Here is an 18,667-nt window from a genome sequence, read left to right on the forward strand (position 1 = left end):
CCACCACCGCCAACACCCCCCCCCCCCCCTCCTCTCCAGGTCACCTACCCCCTCCTCCCTCCCCGGGTCCCTCCCTCCTGTTCCTCTGTCGCTGCTGGTGCTCCTGGATCTCGGTCCTGAACAACAGCGCCCCCAGGTGGCCGTGCGAGGCCTCGCTCATGGCCTTGGTCTGCATGCACATCTGGTACTTGTCCGGCGACAGCTCGTCGGCGCACCGCTTCTCGTGCCACAGGTGGAAGATGCTGCGCGACGGCGAGCGAATCACCATCAGCTTACTGTGCAGGTACTTCCTGTACAGGTGGACGTCCTCCAATCCCCAGCCCTTGATGCTGCGGTCGAAGCCGCCTGTCGGAGGGGTCACGTGACAGAGTTAGGAGAGGCGGTTGTCGACGCGTCTGTTTGAGCATCACGTGGCTGTGAATGATCGTTACCTATGTTGATGAAATCGGAGCGATACTGGCACGTCATGCCAAACCCAAAGTCTCTCCAGAAACCTGAGTCCTTCCTTATCACCTGCGGCAGAGAGGCAAGTGTAGAATGATGGTTTTTAGTTATATATATACTGTAGATATGCTTGTGTTTTTGCCCTTTCCTATTACTTCTTCACCATTCCCTCTCTCTCACCCTCTCTCTCTCCACCTCTCTTTTCTCTCACTCATCTCTCTCTCTTTTCTCTCTCTTTCTCTTCTTCTCTCTCTTCCTTGCTCTCACCCTCACCCACACTGAGTCGTTTCCTGTCTGTGTCTACTCACCAGTTGTTGTTGAATAGGGGGGAGGGGTGTCTGGTTATTGTAGATCAGGGCTGGGTTGTACTGACTAAAGAGCACTGGGTAGAACACCTTCTTCCCTGAAAACAAAAGAGTCCACATCAAGACAGATGGACAGACCGCCAGGTTAGCAGAAAGCAGACAGACAGGAAGACAGGAAGTATAATGACAGCCGAGCGGGCTGGCTTCCTCACCGGCCTCCGTGTTGAGTCGACAGGAAGTGAGAAAGTCCGAGGTGAAGTGGATGTCAACGTCGCAGAAGAAGAGGAGCACGTTTTGGCTCCGCCTCCAGGCCCGCGCTCCCACATCTAAGCCACGCCCACGGGAGAACTCCTCGTTAAGCTGGATGAGGGTAAAGTTCCGGAAATGGGTCTCCCTAGAGGAGAGGAGAGGAGAGGGGAGGAGAAAGCAACAGCAGTGGTGATGATAATCTTGTATCAGTATGGACCTGCCAAAACCATAATAACTACTGTCTGCAGGCGGAGGCCTCCTTAGCACTCCCCTGGGTCCTACTGCTGCAAACGACTGGGTGATTATGGCTCAGCAGTACCCTCCGCACTGTCTCCTGGACCTAATCACTGCAATGCACCACACACACACACCCTCACACACAACATACACACACGCATACACACTCCACACACACTCACAAACACGCCACACACCCTATCATAAATATAGAGCTGTGTAGCAACACGGCCACATGATTCATTCTACTGCACCCATTTTACCAGTGTTGGAGAAGGGAGTGTTTAGGGTGTTTCAGGGTTGAACAGAGTTTCGTTAGGTTCGGCCCATTCTTGTCAGGGTGCGACAGTGTGCGACGCAGGCGCTGGGTCTGAGAAGAACATCTGGATTACCTGGACGCCTGGTCCATGATCGCTTTCACCTCGTCGATCTGCTCTCTCCCAAAGTAGACCACTGTGAGGTGAACTTTCCCATCCTGACGGATGCACTCGTCCCTGGAGGAAGAGGAGAGAGAGAGTTCATTCCTTTTCCTTTGAAGCAGTCACACACTTGGTGTGTGTCAATGACTCTGTGAGCTACCGTCATCCCACCTGAAGTTGCTGATGAAGTGTCTGAAAGTGTCCGCCCTCTTGGAGAGAGGCACCACGATGTTGATGAGCATGTTCTGAGTGTCCACCATCTCATTCTTCACCCGGACCAGGGGTCCAAAGGGCCGGAAGAAAACCAGCTGTCTGAAGTCCTGGGGTCCCTGGCCCTTGAATATCAGCTCATACACAGTCCCCTTGTCCTTCACTGTACGGGTCAGACCTGGGGGGGGGCATAGGGAGGGGACACAAAAAATGGAGGAAAGAGAGAGTGAGATAGAAAACACGAAGAAGGGACAAAGAGAGTGAAAGGGCTTTGGGCCGTGGCATGTGACCTGCTGGCTCTCTCACCCTCGATGAAGTCTGAGGGGGCGTAGGAGCGACGTCCGGTGGGTCGTTGGTGTGCTGGAGTGTTGAGGACCTGCAGGGCGGTCTCCAACGCCCCAATGAGCTCGTCTCTCCGGTCCTTCCTTATCGGACGCTCCTCCGGGTGTCTGGTTAGACCCGTCTCCAGCTGGTACACCCTGGACAGAGGTCACACAACCAGGCTAACAACCAGCTAACTAGTACACCCTAGCTATTTATTTGATCCAAAACGACGCTTTGGACAAATGGGGTGGAGGAGAGACCATGCAGGTCCATCCTCCTCCTCAGGGTGGAGGAGAGACCAGGTCCACCTACCTCCTCAGGGTGGAGGAGAGACCAGGTCCACCTACCTCCTCAGGGTGGAGGAAAGACCAGGTCCACCTACCTCCTCAGGGTGAAGCTGTCGAAAGGGACCACAGCGTACTCGCTGGGTATCTTCTCCCCTGTCTGGACCTCAGCCCTGCTCAGCTGGGCCCGGAAGAACTCCTGAAGGATGGGGACGGGTTGGAGAGAGAGGAGGGAGAGAGAAGGGAGAAGAGGTGGGAGAGGTGGAGGGAGAGGAAAAGGGGGGAGGGGAGTTGGGATATTGAAGAGGAAATGAGAGGAGATGGCAAGAAGGTTCACTCAAACAGCAATCAAGATGACACTGCATGAAGACTGCTACCCAGGGGATTGCATGGCCTCCATTTATCTTTGTCTCACAGCATAATTAACATCTATCCAGAGATTCTGCAGATCTGGCTGAAAACATGGCAAGACCCTGTGATTACTGTCAAATTACTGGTTTCTCAAGGCTAATTACTCACTAGGGGTATTCATCTGGGATCGCGCCTCACAAAGTACCCTAAATGCGTGCCCTCACTTACACCCCCGTGCGGTCCCTCACACCCCTCCCTACCTGGAGGTCGGTGTGTATCTGGGGGCTGTGCAGCCCCTCCAGCCCCAGGGGGAGCACCCCCGTGGCCTTGGCCTTCTGGAGAGCCTCCTGGAGCTGCCTGGTCCTCTCCTGGAGAGCCTCCTTCAGCTGGGCCAGCTGCTGAGTCAGGCTGTTCATATAGTGTCTGTGTTTGTCCTCCCTCTCCTGCAGCAACGCCAAGTAGCCCTCCTGGCTGGTGGCGCCGCCCGGCCAGGACATCGCCACCTGGCGTCCGGGGGCGGAAGCGCGCCGGCGTCCGGGCTCGCAGGACAGGAGGTAGAGGAGGGCGAGGCAGGAGCAGAGGAGCAGCCCCAGCAGCCCCACGCGGCCCCCCAGGATCAGAAGCCTCCTACCCACCATGACGGAGCTCCGGACACATCAGAGGTGCTTTCTTTATCGGACGTTCAAATCTGCAACGAGCTTTGGTTTCCATTCTGGGAGGTCGAGATGGGTGTTTTCCCTCCGGCTGCCATGGTTTGGAAGGAATCGGATGAACGCGTGGGATTCTTTGATGCGGCTGGTGAGGTGAGGTGAAGCTTGGAGGAATCTAAAGCCAAATCATGGCCTCTAGAGTAAGGACTCGGTCTGGTCCATGCTCATTGTGGTAATTAGGGGCATCATCTTGTTCGTCGTCCATACGGCCTTCTGTCAGTCAGTCCTCTGCTAATTCCAGTCCTTTGGTAGGTTTCTGGGTCATTTCAGTTTATTGGTCAGCTGTACAACATTCCTGGAGTGGGGAAAAGAACACGTGAGCTTGTCATGGTCAAAGTGCTCCACTATCATACGAGATGTAAAAGCGTGTGGTGTCAATTAAACATGTTTCAGTTCAGAAAACATCCCAAAGACCGAAACGAGAACCGCGCGGCAAACATTCATACCAAGGACCCAGGACCCGTCAGTCATTTCTGTGAACTTTAAACCTCACAGCCTCTGCAGAAAACCGAGATATTCCTCATCTGTCCCATTCAGCTTCACCCTAATCTAATCCCACTCACCGTGTCACAGAAGAAAGCCGGGATAATCTTAGGCTGTGACTTTTCCGCACCCTTACCGTGCTATCCTTTGCCCAGCAGCCCACGGGCGGTGAGAGGCAGTGGATAAAGGATCCACGGTGAGCTTGCGGGCTACGAGTCAGGTGGCTGAGCGGTGAGGGAATCGGGCTAGTAATCCGAAGGTTGCCAGTTCGATTCCCGGTCATGCCAACTGACGTTGTGTCCTTGGGCAAGGCACTTCACCCTACTTGCCTCGGGGGAATGTCCCTGTACTTACTGTAAGTCGATCTGGATAAGAGCATCTGCTAAATGACTAAATGTAGGAGCGGAGGACGCCTGAGTCTGTAGAGTTGTTCCCAGAGTTTCAGCTGCTGGATCGTCAGAGCAGCGCTGCCTCGATGGAGGACCTGACCTTAGATTCTCCAGCAGAGCCACGACACGGAGGAGGGAAAATGACAGAAACAAGCGTCTCTCTGTATCTGCGCGTGTGCCGTATTTTGAATATGGGTGTGTGCGCGCGCGTGTGCAAAGTTTACTCACAGCACAGTTGGCTCTTTATCACGCAGGTACGGGCTGAGCTCATGAAAGACCCGCTTATGTGTCCAGGTCCACTCAGTGTGTGTGTGTTTGTGTGTGTGTGTGTGTGTGTGTCTGTTTGTATTCAGACGCTGTATTTTTGGGTGTGAGTTTAGGTTAGGGTCTGCAGGCTGTTTGGAGTATCTGTAAAAGCAGTAGGCTCTCTCTGGGCTGGGAGTTCTACGCAGCGCTAACACAGCATTCATTATTGAAAAGCCCTGGAAATGATGCCCGTGTTTGCAATTCCACAGCGGTTGGAGTGGCTGACGTGACACACCGAGTCTTCAACTTAACACCTTGTAAACAAATTCATCAAGGCTTGGATCAAGGTGCACTGCCACACTGGTAACTGGGTGAGGCCACGACTCAATCCTAACGTGCTTCCTAGGAACACGAGACCAGCAACGACAACCTCAGCCATACTCCCAAACGCACCACATTCTAGAAAGTTCCTCTTGGTGTTGTCTCCCATGCTCAAAACAACAAGTATGCACCAGAATAACAAGTCCTAGTCCAAACTAATCCCACAGTAGGAGTACAGAATCCTGATGTGCAGGAGGAGTTCTCTCTCTTACCAGTGGTGAAGAAGCCGCCGTCTTCTCGCCCGCAGCTGTCACCTCCCAGAGCTGTGGAGGACGCAAGGATCCGAGGCTTCGGTCGTCTTCATACAGTCCAGCTCCACTGAAGCTCAGCTGGTTAATGCACGGAGCCCTGAGCTGCCCTGTATATCAAAGAGACAGAGAGGGAGGGGGGGAGAGAGTGAGAGAGAGTGGGAGAGAGAGTGAGAGAGAGTGGGAGAGAGAGAGAGAGAGAGAGAGAGAGAGAGAGAGAGAGAGAGAGAGAGAGAGAGAGAAGAAAAAGGGAGGGAGGGAGGGAGGGAAAGAGGGAGAGAGCAAGAGAGACAGAAGAAAAAAGAGTGGGCCCTGACTGGCTAAACTGCTGAGCCCACCTCAGCATCTCCTCCCTCCCTCCCTCCCTCCCTCCCTCCCTCCCTCCCTCCCTCCCTCCCTCCCTCCCTCCCTCCCTCCCTCCCTCCCTCCCTCCCTCCCTCCCTCCCTCCTTCTCCCTCTTTCTTTCTCTCTCACACACACATTATCTCCTCTTTCATAACAGCCAGTGCAGCTTACATCTCCCTTCTCCAGCATCCTGCCGGCAGGACCTCAAAGCCCCCATGTTTTCTCATGATGTCTAATTAGTGACCTCTTGATGCGTAAAACCCTATGGTCTCTCTGTGATGTTGTGAGAGTGAGATCTGTCGACAGGGTGGATAACTACCACGTATGGGATGAAAGGAGTCAGACCGGTTTATGGTGCGGTTAAATACAGGTGTCAGACTTCACAGAGAGGATTTGTGTGAGAGAGAGTTGCGACAACTCCTGCTGTGTGCTATTCAACTGGTAGAAAGAGCCGGAAGAACCTTGTCGTTTGGATGTCGCTTTCATCTTTCACCTGAAGGTGGCGCTAGAGCCAGCACTCATGTTGGTTGCGATAATACAAAACCCAGAAGAAATTAGCAATTTGTAAACAGAGTTTTAATGCCTGTTCATTCAGTCAGGTCAAACCTATGTACATTGGCTGACTGGCTGTATGGGGAAGCCAACTTATTTTTTCTCACGTCTTGCTTTGGTCACAGGGATGACCAGCACATTCTGCTCTGATCCAGCTCGGTCTCATTTGGGACAGTGGACATAATATGTATCTGTTCCAGACGCGCGCGGACACACACACACACTCGCACACACACGCACACACACACAGATGTGGGGCGTGTGTGTCGGGCATGGTGTGTTTTGTGCTTCCTTTGGGCAGTATACTCTTGGTCTTCTAAACACTTCAACATGTCAGATTTAAGAACCGGCAGAGAAAGACAAACAGCCTTCTCGGGTCATACAACTAAACCATAGAAGAAGGAGAAAGTGACATATTGTATAGAAAAGTGTGTACAGTACATGTTAGACTTCCACAGTCCACCGATTCAGTTAGTAATATTGAGATCAAATAGGACACCAACATTAAAACACCAACTGGTTTACACATGTTTTGGAATACAATACAACAATGTTTATGTACAAAATGTAACACTAGTGGAAAAACTTGCAAAACCTCAGTCTTAACCTAATGTTTGTGTGGATCGACAAAATTCACATTTTCATGTTTTTCAATATAACAAAAAAAACAACAAAGGCAAAAAAATTCAAAGTTCTGTGCAACTTGGAATACATATCACAGTGAAGACACATACACAAAGAGAGACACAGAGAGAGAGGCAGACAGACCGACAGACAGACAGACAAGACAGTGACTTGGGTGGGTTTCAATTTGTCCACCACAAGGTGTCACTTCTGCACCACGGGGCTGGTTGCTAGGTAACTCGGGCGCATCCATCAGAGTTCTCTGTGGGTGGTAACTAGGTTACACCAGCTCACTATCATCTGTGGGGGTTGTCTGGGTTACTCCACGTAACAGTGTGCTCTTCCTGGCAGTTGCTAAATTACGCCAGCTGGGGGCGTCACCACCGGGGCTGGATGCGGTTGACAGGGTTACACCAGTTCGTCCAGTAGTGTTCCAAGGCTGTGGTGCTGCTCCGGGGGACCTGCGATGGGCTTGTTACACATGGGGCACACACAGCGCACCTCGAGCCACTTCACCAGACACCTGCTCCACACAAAGAGGGAGTAAGGGAGAGGAGGACGGGCGGGGAGGGAGGAGGGGAAGGGAGGGGGGAGGAATACAAAGAAAGAGCAAGATTATGAAAATGGAGAGGTTAGACGAGAGAAGCAAATTATCTAGAGGCTTCTATGACCCAAAGACAGGCTGGAAAGTGACAGTAGGGGGGACAGTCACCATGGTGATAGATGGCAGTGACAATTTGTCTGTCCAGTTGTACTCACTTCCTGTGGAAGGCATGTTGGCATGGTAACACTCCCAGCTCATCTTTGACTTTGAAGTCCTCCAGGCAGACAGCACAGGTCTGCTGAGGACGGGAGAGAGAGAGAAGGAGGAAGAAGGATGAAGGGAAGGAGAGAGAAAGGATGGAGCGAGAGAAACCGAGAGAGAAAGAGAGAAAGGAAAGGAGGGAGGAGGAAGAGAGATAGGGAGAAGGGCAGAAGGGAGAGGAGGAGGATATGACATAGAAGAGAGGGAAGAAGAGGTGGTGGTGAGACAGATGAAAACATTTCCTTCTTGCTATGTAACTAACATGTTGGGACGTTATCGTCTATCCTGTAGCTCGTTCTCACCCCGTGGAGGTTCAGCTTCTTCGGATCTCCTTTCAAAACCACCTGGAGGAGTGAGACAGTCACATGACAGTCACATGACAGGCACATGACAGGCCTATATCACTTGAACTTGACACATTTTAGTCAAAATAATATAGTCGTGTTTTCACGAAGGAACAGAACTAGAACATTTCCCCTCAGAACTCACTGTGTTTCCACCACAGGAAACAGTGTCTAAACTGAGTTAAAAGGAGCAAAAGCAGAAAGCATTAAGTCCCTGCTCCGGGGATAGTACTTCCAAATTCTGTGACATAAGTATGACAATAATTAAGTTCCCTTCCGCCGCAAACACACACCAACATGGAGAACATACGATAGATGGACAGACAACGAGGTCCAGGCATTAAGCATGTATGCTGAGCACAAATCCAGCAGCTCTTGGAATCGGTGACCCGGGCCTGATGACAAAGTGTGTTCTAAAATCTCCGGCATGTTAGACGAGCTGAGCATTTGTGCAATTGAGCAATGGGCTGAAGGGACCTTCTAGTTCCTTGAAAGGTAGTTCTGGGGAGTACAAGTTCCAGAGACCTTGCGGTGGAAACGTGGCTTATAAAGTGAACAGTGATGTATGGAAGTGAACGACTTGTTCCTCCTCTCCCCCCTGAAGCAGCAGACTCACCTCTCTGTAGCCAAACCGCTCACTCTGGGCCTGGTGACGCAGCTTACTGCAGAGACAACAGACAGACAAACAGGCAGTTAGACAGACAGACAGATGGTTGGATAGACACACATATCCGCAGGCACACATTCGTACACACACGCACACACACACAGACCGAGCTAATGGCAGTGTTGTTTCTTGTGGTCCCAGACCACGTCCAGCAGCGCAGCAGGCCAGTCTTTATCACCCTGATGAGAAGTGTCTCAATCCATTTAGACACATCTAAACAATGCTAAATGTGTGAGAAGGTGCATGTGGGCGTGAGAAGGAGATTGTGCGTGAGTGTTTGTGACTGTGTGCATGTGTATGTGTGTGTGCCTATGCATGTGGTTTGACCGTACAATGAGAGTTTCAAGGGGAAGAAATAAGTAATTAATCATAATGACTCATAATATGAAAAGTACAAAGAAGTCAGTCAGGCCTCACTAAAAGGCAATTTTTGTTATTGTTTACTTGTCTGATTGTTTTATTGTTTGGCTGTTGAGGTTTGTTTATTGTTTGTGCTGATCACCGCTAATGCTTGTTCATCCAGAACAATGCGAGGATACACACTTTACATGCATGTCATTCCCGGCACAGCACAATACAGGCAGCTGTAGAGAAGAGGAAGGGGGGGGGGGGGGTAAGGGTGCATAGGGGAGGGGGGGTGGGTGTAGAGATCTCTGGTGACAATCTGTCAGTAAAAACACAAAGAAACTTCTGGAGTGAAAGAAGGAACCTGGACACAACGCCAGACGTTGGGGTAAAAATCAGGTTTAGAATATCGGAGGAGGCAGGAAGTGAGAGAGGGATGACATGGGGGCAGACATAATGACTGGGAACAGCAGGCCAGCTCATCACCATGGTTATGAATCACCCTGGTCTATAAATGAAACTGCCGTCACTCTCTTCCCTCCTGGAGAGACCTCCTGTGATTGGTGTGATGAGTGTGGGAAGTGACTCATGAATCATCTGCTTTGTGTTCTTAGAGGCACTGAGACCGTCTAACCTCTCTCTGTGTGCTGGAAATATCAACCAGCCGTCGACTGACAAAGCTTTCGGCGGACCAGCCACACTAACTACCAACCAGCCATGCTAACTACCAACCAGCCACACTAACTACCAACCAGCCACGCTAACTACCAACCAGCCACGCTAACTACCAACCAGCCACGCTAACTACCAACCAGCCACACTAACTACCAACCAGCCACGCTAACTACCAACCAGCCACACTAACTACCAACCAGCCATGCTAACTACCAACCAGCCACGCTAACTACCAACCAGCCATGCTAACTACCAACCAGCCACGCTGATTACCAAGCAGCCATGCTAACTACCAACCAGCCACGCTAGTAAGCCAACTGTCACCTAAACTTCAAGGTCAAGATTATGTGTTTGTTATGTTCCATTGAAAAACTGACTTTTTTAATGACATAACTGTGTAATACAGTAACTTGGTTTTACAATTATGGCGCCTTGAGTATGGCGGTTTCTGTCAGCAGTGCTATGGCAACAGAAGAATCCCAAGATTTCCCAAACCACCAGCTTTCTAACATTCCTGGGTGCATCGAGAGCACACCCTTGTCTTGGGTAATCTGTGCTTCCGCTGGCCAGAAACAAGAGAAACCTTGCCAAAGACCTTGGGATGAAAAAAACAATTATTCATTACTAGGCCTGTCTCGTGCCACTGGCATATCTTTGCCATTTGAAGAGAACCGTTTGGAGCCAATTTCAAGGTTGTTGACAAAATATAACCAATCATTTACTTTACATTGTTTTGGGATTTAGGGTGGAAAGGTTTTTTTCTTTCTCCTCACTCTCTCTCTCTCTCTCTCTCTCTCTCTCTCTCTCTCTCTCTCTCTCTCTCTCTCTCTCTCTCTCTCTCTCTCTCTCTCTCTCTCTCTCTCTGTGTCTCACTTTCACTCTCTCTCTGTCCCTCACTTTCTCTCTCGTTCCCTCCCATCTCCTTCTATAAATCATTGTGGTAATGGCAGGAAACCATGTCTAATACCTGAACATATTCCAACAACATACTGCTGTGTTGTTCTCTGGGGTTAGGAGTGGTGTTGCGTGTGTGTGTGGCAGGGGGGGTGGGGGGGGTGGAGGGAGACAGGGGGACAGCAGGGGGACACACACAGAGTGAACCCCGCTCCCCTGGCCACACTGACATCAGTCCTCACACTTCCTTCACCCTCATATCCTGGCACACCAACGCCTCACATCCTGTCCCTTCTCCTCACTCATCAGGGAGTTCATTGTCAACAGAGAAAAACAAGTCAGCCTTTATGTTTATGCCGTTCTTCCATATGTTTTATCCTGCACTCTCGGATAACCTCTCCTTGGGTCTCTCTCTCTCCCTTTGCCTTCATCCTCTCACCTGATGAAGTAGCAGCAGAAGACGAGGCTGAGGATAAAGACGAAGATGCCCGTGCCGAAGATGACCATGTAGATGTTGAGGGGCAAATCCTGGAAGGTGATGGGAGGCATGGTGCACGACTTGTTGGAGTAGACCAGTCCCAGACCACAGAAGCACCCTACAAAGCACACAAGTATGGATGTCTTTAGGATCTTATGAAGACACTGCCCAATAGCAAATGAACACATGATTCCTGTTATTATAATACAGAAGCATGCTTCAGAGGAGGGTGGGGGGTTTAGGACACGTATCCCACGAAGCATACAAACACAGTTTTTACAGAGAAAATTGGCATGCTAAACAGGATGCAGCCCAGGGTTCAGAAACACATGCACACACACACACACACACACACACTCATGAGCAGCTGAGGGTCAAGGCTGCTGCAGCTGTGTCCGTCTCTGATGCCAGCCAAAGATTGGAGCTACACACACAGTTCTATGTTTTATCACACTTCTGTTTTTCAAACATTCTCTCTCTCTCTCTCTCTCACACACCAAATTATTAGTCTCTTTCTTTCACACTAATCCATGAGGAATATACACACCACCAGGACTGTGTTGAACATTTACAAATGAATGTCTAAGATAATGGCGCCGTAGACCTTGAGCTGGCCCACTCCCTAACTGAGCCAAGGTTTTCTCAGTCAGCTAACGCTAGCTGTGAAATGAAAACACAACATCGCTGTATCCAGGCAACTGGACTGTAATTTGCACAAGACGTGATTTCTATCCTGACACTAGATCTGTTTCCCACAGCGGTAAACTGTGAGACTAATTCTTCTGACGCATGAATAATCTAGGTTTGCTATAATTATCTCTCTTCTGTAAAGCTAAAATGACACAGAGGGCAATTCTGAACAAGAAGTTGTTGGCCTGTAAAACAGGAACGGGTTATGATATATGACATAGAAGGCAGGTTGTGAATGCAGTCATAAGGATCAAGCTTGTGCTGTCCTCTGCCATGTTTTGAAGGAGAGAGGCTTCTTTCCTCGCTCCACAGTCCACCAAAACAGCAGTGCTGCCTTCAGACCGAGCTTGTGCATGTATTCATGTATTCATGTAACAGACTCTTTTATTCACAGCAATGTACAGGTGGGGGTGGGGGATTCAAACCTGTGACCTCTTGATCTGCCATTAGATACTCTGACCACTGAGCTATTCCCAGACCCATCTCCACATGATGGGCTGTGCAGGTGTGTGTGTGTGGGCTGCGACCTATTGATCAACGATGAAATGGACTACCACTGAGCTCTACCCATCCCCATGCTCTACCGTGCGGAAGGGGGGGGCAGTGTCTGTATCAGCGATCTCCTGCCTCATGTAATCCCAAACAGACCATTCCGATTTGGCTCTGACGCTCCAACCACGGGGTTTGTCAAATGAATCAACACAACGATCCATCCCTCAGACAGGACAACTGGTATCCACCCTGCATACTCTCATCCCCAGCAAGTCCTTGGGAAATCCTTTCCCCCCCGGAAACAAATAAATAACACAAAGTGGAGTTTTTTTTATTGTTTCTAGTGCATTGATCTGTGTTGTATTATTTCTGTTAGCTCCACTTACTCAGGGGGGAACAAGGACCTATCTGTCAGGCTCAGCAGTGAGGAAATCAATGACTCTCTTCCTCATCTCCCTCCGCTCAAAACTGCACCCAGACACACTGCTCCACATCTCTCTACTGCATTAAAGACTCTGGGGGCCTGCAAGTCAATACCATTCCCACAGACTAGGTCTGACTCACTCTTTGCATACAGACATACTTCAACCTCCCATGTATTTAGAATGCACAGTGCTGCATATTCCTCAGTGCTGCATGTGCCTCAGTCCAACACAGATGGAGTCCCGTCCACAACGTTGGCATAATGGGAGTGTGTGTGAGTGTGCGTGAGTGTGTGTGTGCGTGAGTGCGTGTTTTCATGTCTACACACGCCACATGTAATTACAGCCGTGTACATCACCTGTGATGCCCTCCCCAGATCGACAATCTTAAATGTAGGTCATGTGTCTGAATACCTCTCTCTCTGCTGTCTCTCTGCTGTCTCTCTCTCTGTATGCAGTATGTCTCTGAGAGAAGCCCCATATGACCACTGACCTATATATTGCCATTCTCGAGAGGCACATGGTTGCCATGGTGCCAGGACCGGTAGATGACTTGAGAGAAATGCTCCTGTTTGTTATTATAGAACAGTGAATCTGAGATTCAAACTGAGATTGTCATTCTTGAACCGAGAACCAAACAGTTATCTGGTGTGCAATTATGTTCCAAGATGTCTGGTGATGTTCTGCTCTATTACTGGCAGGGTTTATTTTATTTTTTTTACACAAAAAAACAAACTTCAACCCTATAGAGATAACTGTCTATGAATCAGCTCAATATAACACTGGCATCTGTCTCTGCTGGTTGCTTTCCCGAAAAAATGGGTTGACATCAAACACAAGAGCTGTTCCAGACTGTAAGGTCACAGACTGGAATGCATCACTCTAGAAATAGCATTTGTCCATGTGGAGTGATACATAATAATTCAACTGTATGCAGTATTCTGCAGTGTGATGGTTTAGACAGGTTGTTACTCACAGTAAATATAACCTTACTGCTGGTAGACAGTAGGCACCTCAAATAATTTGACACATCAAATCTAGTAATGCAGTGTGAGTTTGTGTGTGTGAGAGATAGATAGAGATAGAGAGAGAGAGAGAGAGAGAGAGAGAGGGGGGACTTGAGAGGCACAAAGGGTGTAATTGTCCTTGTTGTCTGAACATGATATCAGTCGTCAGTCTGGACTGAACCAGGCTTCAGTGATCTGGATCACACCCATCAGAAAAAGCTTGACAGCTTCACTACCTGCACAAAACACTAACATAATACTTCCACGATGGCCCGATCTCAGTGGGAAATTAGCTATAATCCTCAGATTTCATCACAGCTTCCATTTTCTTCCCCCCCCACCACCACACACACACACACACCCCACCCCATCTGCCCAAAGGCATACAGAGCTATCTGTGTTTAATACCGTAAACTCAAGATGTGCCTAAAAAACACGAGGTGAAAACAGTGGCTCCACAGAGAGACTCGGACAGATGGTATGAATGACATCCCAGTCCTCAACTCCAACCCTTTTATAAGCTCACCACAGTCTATGGGTCCATTTATACACTGTGCTGGCTAGTTAGTCAAATGAGGTCAATGGCTGTCCGCAATTACGGTAACAACTTAAAAACTGATTTTATAGGTAGGAGTTGGGAACGTGCTGAGTAGGCTAAATAAAGTATGAAGGAAATCTATAATTGATTATTCGAAACAGGCTACAGTCATGAAAGAATTACAACGTAATCATGAAATTTAGAACAGGCTACGACCTAACAAGTCACAACCTACCATAGCGATTAACAGGGCTGGGGGGCGGTGAGGGAGGGGTGGACAGAGAAATGAACATACAACATCACATGGATCCGTGATAGAGATGCTGCTAGCGTCACATCAATGGGGACAACGAAAATGACTCACCGTTACACCACTGAAACGGGTGCATTAATGCACCAGAGATGACCGTTGATAAGAAACGATTTTTATATAAAATAAACAAATAGCCTACAAATAAAACGTTCCGTGCCCCAGTCCAGAATCCAGGAGAGATAGTATTATGTTGTTCACACTTCCCAGGTAAGGGCGGTAGGATACTCAGAGTAGCAAGACAAAAGCGGCGTGGATCCAACGACACAATGGTTCAGATCCAATTTAAAGTTATCACAAAAGCTACAAGGACAGAGGGCTTTGTCCTTTACCAGCCTATACAGAAGACGCAAGGGATCCCCAGCAACTCGGTGTGTCAGTGTCTCTTCCCAGAACGTGCATTTTACATCCTAACTTCAAAGAAACTGCAAAGGTACGGCTAATCTATCGTTGATGCAACGGTCTTTAACTGTAAAACGACATACTCACCCAATATCATTTTCTACATATAAAAGGAACTGGAGCGGCTGTAGCGCTCTTCCCGCCCCCGCAACCGCGACCGACAACTGTAGGAACCAATCGTTGTTGAACTCAGTAGGGTGTCAGTGGTCTGCCTGTGTTGTGACGGCGAGGGTATGTGGGGGTGGCTAAAGGATGGTTATGACTCTCTTCTGTGCCATAATATGATATAACCTATGTCAACAACGACAAAATGCAAGGTAACGATCATGAAACACGGTTTCTTTTTAATGTGTATTTCAATTTCAGAACTAGGACGATACAATATTTATTGAACTGCATCACAAGCCAGCAACATTTGCCTGAATATAAAACTTGTAAAAATATAAAAGTTTTTTTTTATAGAAGGACAACTCTTTTCCTGTGGGCATGGGATCAAATTGTCTTCCTGTCAGTTCAGCCTGTCAGAAAAAGTAGATCTGCTGATAGGATGTGAAGTTTGCAGAGTAGGTCGGTGTGTAGTTATAGATCAGCGATGCAGCCTCCTCTTCAGGTGAGCTGAAGGAATGCCAACTTCTCCTGCCTTCCATAGACAAGAGTTGTTGCCATGGAAATAGAAATGGTTGCAATCAAATATAATATAACATTAAATAATACAGTCCAATAGAACACATGTGAATCATAGAGAATGAATGGTGCCACAACCTTAAAGTTTGTCCATAAACTGTACAATTATATAAATTACAATACAATATAATATATCTTTTGAAAGTTTGGGTAAACTTTATTAGTTGGAGCAAAAAATATCTACCTTCATTGACAAAGAATTCAGCCAGTAGAGAGGACACTCTCACAGCATTAGGGGAGTGAGGGAAGTTCATCTTAGTATTCCACATGAAACGGTTCACCTCTGGGTGCCACTGGACTCCATAAAATGGATATTTCTTCCCTGTAGTCATCAGAAAAACAGCCTAATCACACTTTCATATGGACGCTGTTACACGGGCACCACATAGATTATATAATTGCAAAATAATACATGATTACGTTTTATGTTGTGACTTGTTACAGCCCAAAGTATAGTGTTAGTATTACAGTACTACAGCAGATTATTCTATTGACTGATTCCGTAACAATCGATTGAGTTCCAACCTTCCATTGTAGAGACAAAGACAGCTCCATTCGACGCAACATTAGTGGACAGGATGGAGAAGAAACTCTGCAACTCCTTATTATCCACGAAAGTCTTTAAAAGAAGGAAACAGCTGTGAGACATGGGGGGCCGGGGGCCAGGGGGGGGGGGGGACCTGAACCTGCCCACTGCAGGGTAGATGGAGGTACACTACCTTTTCTGTCACTCCATAGTTGTGGAAGTTCCCAGTCAGAGGCTCGTGGGTTAGAGCCGTCATTACCTCGCGGGGAAAACTCCGGAACATCTGACTGGAATGGGCCTCTAGCGAAAGAGTGAGAAGAGAGAGAGAGAAATACAGAGGTATGGGGGGGAGCAAAGGCGCAAGTTGGTTAGATATCTCATCTCTCAAGAGGCATATTGATACTGGATACCAAAACCGTTTTCAGTTGCACTCTCAGTATGTAAACAGTACTTGGATAAAATACCTTGCTTGTTCTTCAGTCACAATTCGAGAAGTCTACTGACCTCTGGTGGGTCACTGACACCAGTAAACAACTGTGTTCACCAAGGAATGTGCGAACAAGGAAGAGTTAGATACATGTTTGAAGCGTCTGTCGATTGGTGACGAAGAGAACTCTCCTTCTACTGCTTCTGGGAGTCTCTGAGGCTCCCGTATTTCAACAGCCCCTTGATGCTAACTTGATGCTATCGGGTAAAGTTTAGGTTACCGGCGCTAGGCCCACCTGCTGTGAGGTTGAGAGGGAGGGCCATGTTTTCAGCCGGGGTTTTGGTCAGAAGGTTCTCTCCTGTCACCAGGTAGGTCAGCAGCTGTAACCCCAGACAGGTGCCCCAGATGGGGAACACATCCCCAGCATCGTTGGCCTGAGGACAGACAGACAGACCGACAGACAGACAGACAGACAGACAGACAGACAGACAGATAGACAGACAGACAGACAGACAGACAGACAGACAGACAGACAGACAGGCAGGCAGGCAGGCAGGCAGGCAGGCAGACAGGCAAGCAGGCAGACGAGTAGATAAAAAGGAAAGAATGTGTCGATTATAAACAAACTGACCAACTTTATAGATCATAGAAGTAGTCAATGATTTGATGTCCGGTTCTGGAGCACTGACCGTCAGGGCCAGCCTGTAGAAGATCTGAGCCACCCTGGAGAAGTCAGACGTCTCCAGAGCCGAAGCTCCTCCGATCAGCAACAGGCTGGAGAAGAGTTCAGTCAGTGGAATTCTGACAGTCCAAACTGCTCCATTCGTCTGTCCATTCATTCATCCATCCATGTATTTATCCATCCATCTATACTCTCCATCAACTCATCCATCCATTCCTTTAGCAGCTATCCTTCAGTTTCTTTACCCATCCATCCATCCACACGTCCATTCCTTTATTTATCCATCCATCCCCTTGAGGAATATAGATTGGAGAACGACTGGCAAACATATACCCTATGTATAACAATCCATATTGATGTATTATGAAACAGATTGAACTGGACCAAAACTACAGTATGTATGATAATGGAGCTGAAAATGACAGCACTGGGCTATCTGTAACTGTGTACTGTAACACCTGTAACTCACCCATTGATGCGCTTGAAGATGTCCTCGTACTCTTCAGGGGTGTGGGTCAACCTGTCAAAGAAACCCTCGATCAGGTGTTGACATAGCAAGACTGGATCTCCACTCCCAGTCACCGAAAATCACAGTTGCAAGGTAGGCTATAGTGTACCTGATGGGCATAACCCGGCTCCCCGCGGATTCTAAATATTTCACATATGAAGAGGGTATGTATGTCTTCCCGAACGGTTTCATTTCATCGTCCACGACGTCCTGCGTCAGAATACCTGTCCGAAATTATTGGGGAACAAAACAATGTGTAGAAGTAAGAACGAGATATCAAAGTTGACAGACGAGCTCTAAAATAAGATGTAAATTAAACGAGCTTTAAGTTAAGAACATGTATGGGAGAAAAGTTAACAAACTAGTACTACGATGAAGCCTATCTCAGTTTACAGACTCACCAATAATCGGTCTGTTGTTCATTGGGCCTAGATTCCGTGCAGACGGCCTTGCGTTGCTCCAACTGACACACAGTTGACAGCAAAGGAGAAAAACTGCGCTAAACATTGCAAATCCCTGCATACACTTTTTATTTATTTATTGCAGGTAGTTAGGTTTCCCTACGCTGTCTAGGGAGACATCAAGGAAACTGTTTATAGCTTCAGAGGTGTGCAGGAAGTACGTGCTATAGAGGAAGTCTGGAATGACCAGTTTGACATGTGATATTCCTGCGGTGAATGTTTCTCATCTTGGCGGTATGTAGTTCCACAAGTTCCACACATACACAATCTCTCCCTCACATACACAATCTCTCTCACACAACCACAGGAAGACACACGCGTGTTTTTAAGCGCCAGAGTTGGCAATGCCCCACACACCTGGAAAACCTCGCTTGCGAAAGTACATGGACTTATGTTGTGACACCATGGCGGCAAGCACGCAATTCAAGTCAGCTATCAAATGTGTTAACAGCACACGATCAGAACTGTGTTTCTAGGCCACAACATCCTGTCATGTGTTAATTGGTTGG

At 48.4% G+C, this 18,667-nt stretch overlaps 3 protein-coding genes across 5 annotated transcripts; all 3 read right to left on the reverse strand.

Annotated features, from left to right (window-relative positions):
* Positions 1–40: 40 nt before the first annotated feature.
* LOC136933054 (chondroitin sulfate N-acetylgalactosaminyltransferase 1-like) lies at positions 41–3,461 on the reverse strand. The gene is made up of 9 exons (XM_067228435.1): positions 3,084–3,461; positions 2,571–2,671; positions 2,171–2,343; positions 1,826–2,042; positions 1,628–1,729; positions 962–1,143; positions 753–847; positions 432–513; positions 41–345 (listed from the first exon to the last, which is right to left on the reverse strand). The coding sequence occupies exons 1-9, from the start codon at positions 3,459–3,461 to the stop codon at positions 41–43; spliced, it is 1,635 nt and encodes a 544-aa protein (XP_067084536.1).
* A 3,222-nt stretch (positions 3,462–6,683) lies between these two features.
* Positions 6,684–15,052, reverse strand: rnf122 (ring finger protein 122). Of its 3 annotated transcripts, none has more exons than XM_067227954.1 (6): positions 14,958–15,052; positions 10,971–11,127; positions 8,567–8,612; positions 7,909–7,950; positions 7,561–7,643; positions 6,684–7,324 (listed from the first exon to the last, which is right to left on the reverse strand). In XM_067227954.1, exons 1-6 carry the CDS (start codon positions 14,965–14,967, stop codon positions 7,210–7,212), a joined length of 453 nt encoding a protein of 150 aa, XP_067084055.1. In that variant the 5' UTR covers positions 14,968–15,052; the 3' UTR covers positions 6,684–7,209. The 3 variants fall into 3 exon arrangements, with proteins under 3 accessions (XP_067084055.1, XP_067084053.1, XP_067084054.1); XM_067227952.1 differs by lacking the exon at positions 14,958–15,052 and adding an exon at positions 14,523–14,948; XM_067227953.1 differs by lacking the exon at positions 14,958–15,052 and adding an exon at positions 14,523–14,635 and having other exon boundaries at positions 7,064–7,324; positions 7,561–7,640.
* Positions 15,053–15,199: 147 nt separating this feature from the next.
* On the reverse strand, positions 15,200–18,366 carry LOC136932624 (gamma-glutamyl hydrolase). Its single transcript, XM_067227801.1, has 9 exons — positions 18,099–18,366; positions 17,807–17,921; positions 17,659–17,709; positions 17,197–17,281; positions 16,803–16,941; positions 16,274–16,380; positions 16,080–16,173; positions 15,739–15,876; positions 15,200–15,510 (listed from the first exon to the last, which is right to left on the reverse strand). The coding sequence occupies exons 1-9, from the start codon at positions 18,217–18,219 to the stop codon at positions 15,392–15,394; spliced, it is 969 nt and encodes a 322-aa protein (XP_067083902.1). The 5' UTR covers positions 18,220–18,366; the 3' UTR covers positions 15,200–15,391.
* Positions 18,367–18,667: the final 301 nt, after the last annotated feature.

This window comes from Osmerus mordax, chromosome 24 (assembly GCF_038355195.1).
Source record: "Osmerus mordax isolate fOsmMor3 chromosome 24, fOsmMor3.pri, whole genome shotgun sequence".
Lineage (NCBI taxonomy): Eukaryota > Metazoa > Chordata > Actinopteri > Osmeriformes > Osmeridae > Osmerus > Osmerus mordax.